Source organism: Chenopodium quinoa, unplaced genomic scaffold (genome assembly GCF_001683475.1).
Source record: "Chenopodium quinoa cultivar QQ74 unplaced genomic scaffold, ASM168347v1, whole genome shotgun sequence".
NCBI classification, from domain to species: Eukaryota; Viridiplantae; Streptophyta; class Magnoliopsida; order Caryophyllales; family Amaranthaceae; genus Chenopodium; species Chenopodium quinoa.
The window spans coordinates 1004496-1017350 of record NW_018745569.1 but is presented as its reverse complement, the minus strand read 5'-3'; the positions used below and the strand labels follow the sequence as shown (position 1 = coordinate 1017350).

The following is a 12855-nucleotide window of genomic DNA, read 5'->3' as shown; positions in this document are numbered from 1 at the left end:
AAATTCGTAGGGGTCGGAGGATTTGGAGAGGTGTTTCAAATCAAAAGAGAAGATTACGAAGACAAGTATGCGATGAAGGTGATGTCTCTAAAAGGAGGTGAACTTACAAAGAGCTTATAAGGGAAATATCCTTATTATATGACATTAATCATGATCATATAGTTAAGTAAGTATTGTATAATTAGAAACATTATTTTTGATATACAGTAGCACATTTGTTTGATTTTAAAAACTTTTATTTTTCAAATTAGAACAGATTTTTAATATTGTATATCAAACACGGTTATAGAAACATATGGTTTGTAGGTAAGTAGTTTTGATTGGAACAATCTTGAAATAAATTATAGCTACTTAATATGCTACTTTGATGTTATATGTTTTTATTATGTCTTTAAATGTTTGTTATGTGGTTTTATTAGATTCTTATTTTAATTTATTTAAATCTTTCCTTATTAGATAGTATTTCAAAAATTAACAAATTACGTGAAAATATATGTATAAGCTAATTTGAAAATAACCCTAAATCCAAAGAACTTCTCACTCCCCTTACAAGAAAAAATACTCTTTTTTTTTTCTATGGCTCAACCGCCACCGCCCACACTCGCAATTCCTCCCAAAGCACCCTTTCCTTCTGTCGGGGTAAGCATCTTTTCATTATTGTTATTATAGTATTTAATTAATTTACTCAATATATTTATAATTGTTTTTTGTTTGTTGTTTGAGTAGGATAAATTTCATGTATTTGAGATTATAAAATTCGTGGGGGTCGGAGGATTTGGAGAGGTGTTTCAAATCAAAAGAGAAGATTCCGAAGACAAGTATGTGATGAAGGTGATGTCTCTAAAAGGAGGTGAATTTACAAAGAGCTTATAAGGGAAATATTCTTATTATATGACATTAATCATGATCATATAGTTAAGTAAGTATTGTATAATTAGAAACATTATTTTTGATATACATTAGCACATTTGTTTGATTTTAAAAACTTTTATTTTTCAAATTAGAAAAGATTTTTACTATTGTATATCAAACGCGGTTATCAACCTGTAAAACAAAATTTCAATATTAAAAATCTGTTTTTTTAAAAGCTAGTACGTTCATACTATTTTTTTTTAAAAGACATACATTCATACTATTATTATCATTTCAAAATAAGGGAAAATGATTTTGGCACACCAAAAAGTGATTTAGGCATACCCATTGTGAGATAAACAATCTAATTATCCGTTGAGAGAAACATATGGTTTGTAGGTAAGTAGTTTTGATTGGAACAATCTTGAAATAAATTATAGCTACTTAATATGCTACTTTGATGTTATATGTTTTTATTATATCTTTAAATGTTTGTTATGTGGTTTTATTAGATTCTTATTTTAATTTATTTAAATCTTTCCTTATTAGATAGTATTTTAAAAATTAACAAATTACGTGAAAATATATGTATAGGCTAATTTGAAAATAACCCTAAATTCAAAGAACTTCTCACTCCCCTCACAAGAAAAAATACTCTATTTTTCTATGGCTCAACCGCCACCACCCACACTCACAATTCCTCCCAAAGCACCCTTTCCTTCTGTCGGGGTAAGCATCTTTTCATTATTGTTATTATTTTATTTAATTAATTTACTCAATATATTTAAAATTGTTTTTTGTTTGTTGTTTGAGTAGGATAATTTCATGGATTTGAGATTATAAAATTCGTAGGGGTCGGAGGATTTGGAGAGGTGTTTCAAATCAAAAGAGGAGATTACGAAGACAAGTATGCGATGAAGGTGATGTCTCTAAAAGGAGGTGAACTTACAAAGAGCTTATAAGGGAAATATCCTTATTATATGACATTAATCATGATCATATAGTTAAGTAAGTATTGTATAATTAGAAACATTATTTTTGATATACAGTAGCACATTTGTTTGATTTTAAAAACTTTTATTTTTCAAATTAGAACAGATTTTTAATATTGTATATCAAACACGGTTATAGAAACATATGGTTTGTAGGTAAGTAGTTTTGATTGGAACAATCTTGAAATAAATTATAGCTACTTAATATGCTACTTTGATGTTATATGTTTTTATTATGTCTTTAAATGTTTGTTATGTGGTTTTATTAGATTCTTATTTTAATTTATTTAAATCTTTCCTTATTAGATAGTATTTCAAAAATTAACAAATTACGTGAAAATATATGTATAAGCTAATTTGAAAATAACCCTAAATCCAAAGAACTTCTCACTCCCCTTACAAGAAAAAATACTCTTTTTTTTTTCTATGGCTCAACCGCCACCGCCCACACTCGCAATTCCTCCCAAAGCACCCTTTCCTTCTGTCGGGGTAAGCATCTTTTCATTATTGTTATTATAGTATTTAATTAATTTACTCAATATATTTATAATTGTTTTTTGTTTGTTGTTTGAGTAGGATAAATTTCATGTATTTGAGATTATAAAATTCGTGGGGGTCGGAGGATTTGGAGAGGTGTTTCAAATCAAAAGAGAAGATTCCGAAGACAAGTATGTGATGAAGGTGATGTCTCTAAAAGGAGGTGAATTTACAAAGAGCTTATAAGGGAAATATTCTTATTATATGACATTAATCATGATCATATAGTTAAGTAAGTATTGTATAATTAGAAACATTATTTTTGATATACATTAGCACATTTGTTTGATTTTAAAAACTTTTATTTTTCAAATTAGAAAAGATTTTTACTATTGTATATCAAACGCGGTTATCAACCTGTAAAACAAAATTTCAATATTAAAAATCTGTTTTTTTAAAAGCTAGTACGTTCATACTATTTTTTTTTAAAAGACATACATTCATACTATTATTATCATTTCAAAATAAGGGAAAATGATTTTGGCACACCAAAAAGTGATTTAGGCATACCCATTGTGAGATAAACAATCTAATTATCCGTTGAGAGAAACATATGGTTTGTAGGTAAGTAGTTTTGATTGGAACAATCTTGAAATAAATTATAGCTACTTAATATGCTACTTTGATGTTATATGTTTTTATTATATCTTTAAATGTTTGTTATGTGGTTTTATTAGATTCTTATTTTAATTTATTTAAATCTTTCCTTATTAGATAGTATTTTAAAAATTAACAAATTACGTGAAAATATATGTATAGGCTAATTTGAAAATAACCCTAAATTCAAAGAACTTCTCACTCCCCTCACAAGAAAAAATACTCTATTTTTCTATGGCTCAACCGCCACCACCCACACTCACAATTCCTCCCAAAGCACCCTTTCCTTCTGTCGGGGTAAGCATCTTTTCATTATTGTTATTATTTTATTTAATTAATTTACTCAATATATTTACAATTGTTTTTTGTTTGTTGTTTGAGTAGGATAAATTTCATGGATTTGAGATTATAAAATTCGTGGGGGTCGGAGGATTTGGAGAGGTGTTTCAAATCAAAAGAGGAGATTCCGAAGACAAGTATGCGATGAAGGTAATGTCTCTAAAAGGAGGTGAACTTACAAAGAGCTTATAAGGGAAATATTCTTATTATATGACATTAATCATGATCATATAGTTAAGTAAGTATTGTATAATTAGAAACATTATTTTTGATATACAGTAGCACATTTGTTTGATTTTAAAAACTTTTATTTTTCAAATTAGAACAGATTTTTAATATTGTATATCAAACACGGTTATCGACCTGTAAAACAAAATTTCAATATTAAAAATCTGTTTTTTTAAAAGCTAGTACGTTCATAGTATTTTTTTTAAAAGACATACATTCATACTATTATTATCATTTCAAAATAAGGGAAAATGATTTTGGCACACCAAAAAGTGATTTAGGCATACCCATTGTGAGATAAACAATCTAATTATCCGTTGAGAGAAACATATGGTTTGTAGGTAAATAGTTTTGATTGGAACAATCTTGAAATAAATTATAGCTGCTTAATATGCTACTTTGATGTTTTATGTTTTTATTATGTCTTTAAATGTTTGTTATGTGGTTTTATTAGATTCTTATTTTAATTTATTTCCTTATAAGATAGTATTTCATAAATTAACAAATTATGTGAAAATATATGAATAGGCTAATTTGAAAATAACCCCTATTTGATATTAACCACTTTACTTAATTATTTTTTTGTATGTAACCCCCTTTAATAATAAAAATATATAGGATTTATCACTGCATGACAATTGTAATAATTAAGCATAGTAAATTAAGAATTTATTCCCACAAATAGTCTTACTTTAATAAAGGGTAGTTAAAATTACCTATGGTTAGTTTTTTATTTTTTTTAAAAAAAATACTAAAATTAAAGCAAGAAGAAAAAAAAGAAAAGAAAAAAAAAAACACCACCACCACCAACTAACCCAACCAACACCTCCACAACTTCCACCATTACCTTCAATCAGCCACCACAAAACCTGACCCTAATCAAAACCCCAACCACCGCGCGCCCAGAACCCTTCGACCTTGACCACCGCGCGCCCAAAACTCCTGGCCTTGATTACCGCTCCGTTTCAGGCAGAGAAGCTAGGGGTTAGCGGCGAAGGGAGAAGGGGAAGGGGAGAGAGAATATGGGGAGGGAGAGGAAGAAGAGCGGTTGGGGGAAGAGTGGGCGCCGGCAGAGAAACTTTGCCGGACGCCGGCAGCGAAGGGTGGCTGCCTAGCTGGTTGGGGATTAGTTTTTTTTTTTTTTTTTTTTTTTTTGAAGTGATTTTTTTTTGTAGTTAATTTTAATTAAATTTTTAATGAAAAAAGTTTATAATTGAGATAAATTTCTTAATTAAGGTTATTTAGTGAAATAAAAAAAAAATAAGGATGTCACCATTTCAGTGTTACCCAATAAAAAAAATTAAAAGAAAAATGTTTTTGCAGCTTGAACCGCATCTGGAAAAAGCTTCAAGGTTGGAAAGAGAAGTTGCTTTCTAGAGCCAGGAAGGATGTGTTGATCAAATCTGTGGTTCAAGCAATTCAAACATATATGTTGGGGGTCTACAAGATTTCTAATGGAGTCCTAGATGAGATTCGATCTCTTGTGGCTAAATTTTGGTGGGGTAGCTCGACGACTCAACGTAAAATACGTTGACGGGTTGGGAATCTTTATGTGCTCCAAAATGTTAGGGGGGCATGGGGTTTAGGGATATGGAGGTATTCAACATTGCTTTGTTAGGCAAGCAAGCTTGGCGGTTGACACAAAATCCTAAGTCACTCCTTGCTCATGTTTTTAAGGTGAAATATTATCCGAACTCCACCTTTCTTGAGTCCTAGCTCCTTGGGCTTTAGTGGGAGTTATTCGTGGAGAAGCATTTGTGGTGCCAAGACTTTAGTGAGAGAAGGATTGATATGGAAGGTCGGGGATGGTTCTCAAATTAATATATATGGGATGATTCTTGGGTGGCGGATGACCAAGGATGCTTTATTTCTTCTCCTAGGACTGATGCAGTTAATTTGGTCAGTGACTTACTCATATCGGGCTGTTATGAGTGGAATGCTAATCTCATATCAAATTCCTTCAATGAGAGAGCCAAAAATGTATCCTTGCAATCCTGACTAGCTCTTGTGCTCCAAAGGATTCCCTCACTTGGGCTTTCACGAATGACGGGAACTACTCTATCAAATCTGCATATTTGTTGGGCAAGTCGTGTAATCTTGACGCCTTTCACCAGGCTTGGGTGGACATTTGGAAGGCTAAAACCACACCAAAGATATGCCATTTTCTGTGGCACACTTGTATTGGTACCTTACCCATCTGCACTTCGCTCCAGAACAGACACATGATTGAAGATGATAGTTGCCCATGGTGCGTTGAAAAAGACTTAGGAGCATGCTTTATTTGAAATCTTTGGGTAGAAAGCAAGTGTTTTTGGATGCTTAAAGACTACAAGATGAATGAGTTTCTTGCTTAGGTGGCTATCTGGAACAAACTTGTTTGGGTGAATCAAGTACCTTGTGAGATTTCACCTTATGTACTCTCGGATACTCTATCCTTTTCTTAATATAGCACTTATCTTTCTTTCAAAATAAAAAAAAAAAACTAGGGGTTAACATTGAGAATTTCCCTTAATTAAATTTCTTAATGGTTTTATTAAATTCAAGTTAGTGTTGAAATTCTCATCACGAATTTAACATGATTAACTAGCCAAACAAAAAACCATTAGTAAATGAAATTATTGATAAATATGTTATGAGGCTAGTACTTTTTCATGTAACACAACAAGACACAAGTGAAGACTGAAAAAGTAGTCCTCGACATGCTGAATTAAACAAATCAGCACAACACGACACGTTAATAATGATTTTGGTTTATGTTGAGGTTCCCAACCATTTAACTTTAAAGACGGTTACGAACAGAACACGACACGTTACATTTGCAACTCCGGAAAAAAAGGGGGATTACTTTTAACGGGATATTATAACTTCTGCATCTACTCCCTCGAGCAAGTTAAAATTGGCTCCCTCTTCCACATGGATTTTTTTCTGACAAAACACCATACGACACGTCTACAACTCCAGGAAAGATTGGGATTACTTTTGATGAGATACTATGACTTCTGCAGTTGGATGACTCCTTGGAGCAAGTTGAAATTTAGCTCTTCACACTTGGAAAATTTATTCGGCATAATGAGTAGTTGCTCAAGTGCAATGGAATTTCTTAGCAAATATATCACAAAATCTATTTCTTTCCCCACTTCACTATAGCTTTCGAATGTAACTTTTTTCAACTGGAAATGTAGGCGGTTTGGACAATGTCTTTTTGGGCTCCGTTTGATTTTCAAGCGATACTTCATCTGTAATCCGTCAAAAAAGTAAAACATTAACAAAGAGAGTAACAATTTGCAATGACGAATCCAAAAAATTTTCCTTATGAGTTCAGAGTCGTTAATCACATATATTAAAATCAAAATCTAATACTTCCTCCGTTCTTTTAATATCACCTCACTTGCCTTTTAGGGAAGTTTCACAAATATTGCACCACTTCAATTTTAGGACAAAAAATATCTATGTTCACACTGCAAATACCCTACATAGCCTTACTTTTTCACACTTACTTTTTATTTTATCTTTACATTACATGGATAATTTTGTATTTTTACGTTTCTTTCTCTTACTTTTTTCCACTAACAAATTTTGCCTCCAAAACCCCTATGATGCAATAAAAAAATAACGGAGGAAGTAGTTTAAATAATAATAATTCAGAAGTGCACATGTTCAAAAGATTGAAGTTCTTTTCTTGGTTTAAAAGCGATCTATTAAACCATCATTCTTATAGTTTTAGGACGGAGGGAGTAGTATTTACTTGAATATAGAAAAAGTATGAGTAAATACTACTTAATCAATATAACTCTACAATCCTTTTTGCTTGAATTAAAAATAAAAAAAAAAAAAAAAAAAAAAAAAAAAAAAAAAAAAAACTATGAGTAAATACTACTTAATTGATATTTATTTAAAAACTTAAGTAGTTTTTTAAAAAAACAATAACAATAGACTAAAGTCTAAAAGAAACAATAAGATATGTGTTATATTAATTTCACAATTTTATATTTTTGGGTAGAAATTGAATGATAAGTTAAAAATTTACATGTATGTTGTCAAGAAACTAAGAGTTATATTTTAATACTCCAAAATTAGTGCTAATTAAAACTAACAATTTGTTATTGTTGGATAATTTGTGAAGAGTATTTTCCTCATTGATTTATGTAAAGAATGAATTGCTTAAAAAGATGGGCAATCAACTATATATATTAAATGATAGTTAGCTAGATAAATTATTCCTACATGGCTGAGATCAAATGAGAAGATTATTAAAATAAGAAGGATAAATTGTGCATTTATTTTGAGCTAAATGTGCATATATCTATAATTCATAATATTTAAAACTCAAAGGGATAATATGGTATTGTCATATGTCACCCTTCCCTTAGTATATATGGCATCATATGTGCAATGACATGTCAAGACCTATCTATCTATTCTAATTACCAATAATTAATGTAAATTATGATTGAGTTATAATTTGAACCACTAAACTTAAGAATGTCATCTACCATCTAGTTATCAATGCCTCTTAATATATACTTCCTTTTATTTTTTTTAATTGCAACACACCTTTTATCACGCTTTTTGAGGCGGTGATTAAACTAGGTAAACGAATGAATTAAAATATGAAATTTAAAGCATAACAATTTATCCCTTTCTTCTTATAGGTAGTAAAATTTTGTGCTTAATAAAATAATTTAAACTACGCGTTGCAACTTTCTAAATTGACTGTAACACTCTTTATTTCACAACTTTGTACTAACATGATATATATATATATATATATATATATATATATATATATATATATATATATATATATATATATATATATATATATATATATATATATATATGGTGAGTGGAAAAATGGACAGAGATGGTGAGTGGTGAAAGGTTGTGTTCACTGGCTGCTAAGGTTGTATGTGTCATATAGCGCATTGCATTCTATTTAACCAGTTTTTCTATATATATATATATATATATATATATATATATATATATATATATATATATATATATATATATATATATATATATATATATATCATGGGTTCAACCGGATCCATCATTGCAAGTTTGAAACAGATATTTACACCATTTTTGGCAACATATATGCTTTGGAGAGTAGTGTCACATAGTTACTTAAATAGCCAATAAAAATGAGATATAAAATCAGCATAGATTCTGAAATTTTAGACTGAAACTCAATAATGACTAACCTCTATATGTAATGCCTCAAGGGTGGGAAAAGCATGTAGGAAATCAGTTATAGTGAAAAGATCAAAACCTATTGGAACGCATAAACGTAAATGCAGCTGCTTCAGACTATGCGTAACAATGCTTGCAAGCATTGATGGTACCTGAAGATATACGACAGATATGTTAGTACTTACTAGAAGGAAGATCTGAAATACGTACTTAAAGTGATATGGCATAGATCCTACAAAAACTCAAAACTTTTTCACCAACCTCATTGTTTACCGTAAGAAATAAGTGCTGAAGCTTAGGAGCGTTTCTGGTGAGGTTATGAACAAACTTAGATGAGCAGCAGCCGTCTCTTTCACAAAAAATCCGCAAATACACTTCCCTCAAACAAGGGAGATGGGAAAATGTGATTTCATCACAGCATCTATTACTGAAATCAAAGATCTCAAGACAAGGACAATCGAGGTCAATGGCTGAGCGTGTCTCAACAACAAATTTCTTTAAATACGGAAGTTTTAACATTTAAACACTCAATAATACTGTTGCTTGAAATCATGGTTAGCGATGTGAGATTCAAAACAGAAGACAGGATACGATCTATGTCACTCTTAAGCAAGACATATGACAACTCGAGTGTAGTTAATTGAGTGAGCCAACTTTTACACCCACTTTTACACCCTGAACAAAGATTTAGCTGGCAATGTTCTAGGCGTAAATGCTTCAAACAGGATGCCTCAGAGTGCAAAAGATGACAAGGTAAAATATAGCTTGGAGCATCAATGTGAAAAGTACGAAAGTCGAGGTTCAATTCCTCAACTCCCTTTCTGATAACACTAGCAATCCATGCATCAATATGCGAAGCATATTCTTTTGTAAGGGCAAAACTGAGATTAAATTTACTTATTTTCTGTGCTTTCCATATATCTAGAAACTGATTAACAGCTTTGACAAACTTAGCTCGACGATTATGTGTTGTTCCAAACAGACTTACAGAAGTAAACTCCAGGATTGAACGGCAATCGGGAAGGTCTTTCCACCTATGTGACAATGACCTTGTTCTAACAGCATCTCTTATAGGCAAGAAAGAAAGAAGGTGACAAAGAATGTCATCCGGTAAATTGCTTATGTGATCATCCATTTGATCGAATTTGTTACCTTCAACCCAAGAGAAGCGTACAACTTGTTAAGTTTTGTTGCAATTATTTAAGAAAACCATACAATTGAAAGTTGAAACTAATTTAGCTATAACTTTCAACAACAATAAATAATAAATAATTTAGCTATAAGTTTACAAAAAATAAAAAAACAACAACAACAATTATAATAATAATCTATCTACAACTGTCCCTGAGCCACGGCAGGCCCGTCCTGAGCCAGGGAAGGAGGGGAGGTTAACCTGGGCCCAAGGAAAAGAGGTCTAATTTCATAGTACAATTCTAACATTAAAGGGTTCTGCAACACATTAGCAATCAAATTTGATTCAATTTTTAAATAAGGCTTGAAAAATCACATAAATAATTTTAGGGATATTTGATTCACACAGTCGCTGGTTATGATCTTTCACACAATCTTAGTAATTAGAACCAATTCAAATTTACGAATCCTAAACTTACTACACTGACAATTCAATTATATTAGATTTGATCAATGGTAAACCATAGATTGTGAATTGGCATGATGATTACAAAAAGAAACAACAAATTACCTCAGAAGCTGCTTCAACGGGTGATACAAAGTATCAGAAGGCGCTTCAATGGAGACCTGAGAGAGAGCAGGAGGGGGTAGGACTCGTAGGAGGGAGGAGGTAGGGAGGCTATTAGGTACGTTTGTTAAATAGAGTACAGTATAAACGGACGAGTCTTTAGTTTTCTATTTATAATGGTAAGAAAACAATAGGAAAGTCTCGTTATTATAGGAATTCCTAATGCAAATGGACTAGGTTTTATGAAGTACAAGCTATGAGACATATACAAAACTATTATTTACCTCATAATATTGTTATTGTAGATTTTTTCGAAAATCAATTCTTACATAATACTTTAAATTGACGAAGGTTTAAATTAGAGATCGTAAAAAAAAAAAAAGTTTTTTCTACATAGTAACCCGGTTTATTTCACTTTTCTACGTTGTGACCCAATTTATATCACTTTCTACACTATAACCCCAATATACATTTTGTTTCCATACGGTAACCTTGTCGTTATCCCGCCGTTAAAAAATTCCATTAATGGGACCCACTCTCCATTTATTAATATTTTTTTATCGATTTGAACCTTCCGTTAAAGGTTTTGGGGGCTATATCAGTTCTTAAGGGACCAAATTGAGCTCAGATTTCACAAGAAAGTAACGTAAATGCCTCCAAACAAAGGAAGTGTGACTGTGGGATACCTATGGCTAGGCTGACATCATGGACAAGAGAGAATCCTGGAAGAAAGTTCAAAGCTGCAAATTCTATGATCCTAAAACAGAAAGTAGGGGTAGCAAGTGCTTTGAGTGGCTGGATGAGGAAGAAGGCACTGATTGGCAAAGGGATGTCATTAATCAATTTTTACTTGACAAGAAATTGATGAAGGGAGAAATCAACTCACTGCAGAGAGAAGTTGAAGATTTAAGTGGCCAAAGAAGGTGTTTGCTAAGTGAAAATGACAACTTGCTAGTGAAGTGCAAAGCTCTAAGTTCTGAGAGGAAGAAATACAACAAGGAAGGCCAGCGCATCTATGCTGGTGGCTGCACAACTGTCCTAGAAATTACCATATGTTGTTTATTTCTGATTGTAATTGTTTTAGTTGTATTCAAATGAGATTAGGGTAGTGCAACTGGGTTAGAGTTAATGATTGTGTATTTAGATGATATTTATGTAAGACAACAACTTCCATATGTAAGTCTTTGAATTTATTTATGAATGAAATTTGCAACAATTAAATGTAGCAATAAAATAGTCTTTCATAGCAATTTAAGCACTAAAGTGCATGGCAACCATCATAGTTATATTCCACAAAATTAGTTGTTACAGACAAATACTGCCAAATCTAAGTTGTCTTAAAAACCATAGAATGATAGATGCAGGGTACATTAACCAACAGGATAAAAAGTCTAGGGACTAAAAATACAATTACACCCTAATTCTTCTTCCTTTTCCCTTTCCCTTACTTTGTTGCTGTCTGTTTTGCTGATGTTCTCTGTTTTGCTGTTGTTGTTGTTGATGATGCTTGGGATGCTTGGGTGCAGGATACAGGTTGTTGGGATGGTATCTCTTGAGGGAATGTTTTGTTAGCTATGCTGAATGGCCCAGGAGTTCCACCAGTCTGTAATGAAAAAAATAAAATTAATGTCCAACCAATTAAACAAATAAGAAAGAAAACATTACACATGTAATATTTTGGGTTGGATAATGTACACACCTTCATAGCAGCCCTTGCCTCCTTCTTTCTTCTTTGTTCCTTGTTCCAAGCATTTTGCAAAACTGGTTTGCATGCTTTGTTGGCCTGTGCTGGAGGTGCAGGAGCTTCCATTGGTGCATTGCCACAAGTCTTGGCATAATGACCAAGTTGTCCACAGTGTGCACACCTGTTTTGTCTAATCTGTTGTTTTTGTTGTCTTCCACTACTTTCAATGCTCCCTCTCCTCTCTACAGCTTTCTTTTCTTTGACTTTGGCCTCCCAGGCATAACCCTTACAACTGGAGGCAGGGCTGTCTCAGATGATGCTGCTTCTCCCAATGCTTGGGTCTAGGCATAGGCTTCACAGGTTCCTCATATGCAAACAAATATTTCTGCCTAATGTAATACACATCCACAAAGTCTTCTGGGTCCACCCTCTTGTCCAATATGCATGCATACCCATGTACACATGGAATACCAGTCAACTGCCAATGGTAACATGTGCAAGTCATGTTACCTAAGTCAACCAGCACTATATCACCATTGAGATCAACCTCATAGGAGTCTACTCTTAAAGCCTGCACTATACAGTGCCTTGCAGCCCTCTCAATCCTCTCAAAAAGCTTAGTGACATAGGGCATGAGCTTCCCATCTATTTTCTTGGCTGCCTCCCATTTCTCATTATGCCTCTTCATCATATACCTTCTCATCCACTCCATCTGAGTGAGTATTGGCTTG

General features: G+C 32.3%; 1 protein-coding gene across 2 annotated transcripts; it reads right to left on the bottom strand.

The window, feature by feature from the left end:
• Positions 1-6132: 6132 nt before the first annotated feature.
• LOC110716323 (F-box/FBD/LRR-repeat protein At4g26340-like) lies at positions 6133-10571 on the bottom strand. 2 transcript variants are annotated; one of them, XM_021894937.1, is made up of 5 exons: positions 10444-10571; positions 9730-9893; positions 9003-9182; positions 8753-8893; positions 6133-6781 (listed from the first exon to the last, which is right to left on the bottom strand). In XM_021894937.1, the coding sequence occupies exons 2-5, from the start codon at positions 9874-9876 to the stop codon at positions 6536-6538; spliced, it is 714 nt and encodes a 237-aa protein (XP_021750629.1). In that variant the 5' UTR covers positions 9877-9893; positions 10444-10571; the 3' UTR covers positions 6133-6535. The 2 variants fall into 2 exon arrangements, with proteins under 2 accessions (XP_021750629.1, XP_021750630.1); XM_021894938.1 differs by having other exon boundaries at positions 9003-9168.
• Between the last annotated feature and the right edge of the window lie 2284 nt (positions 10572-12855).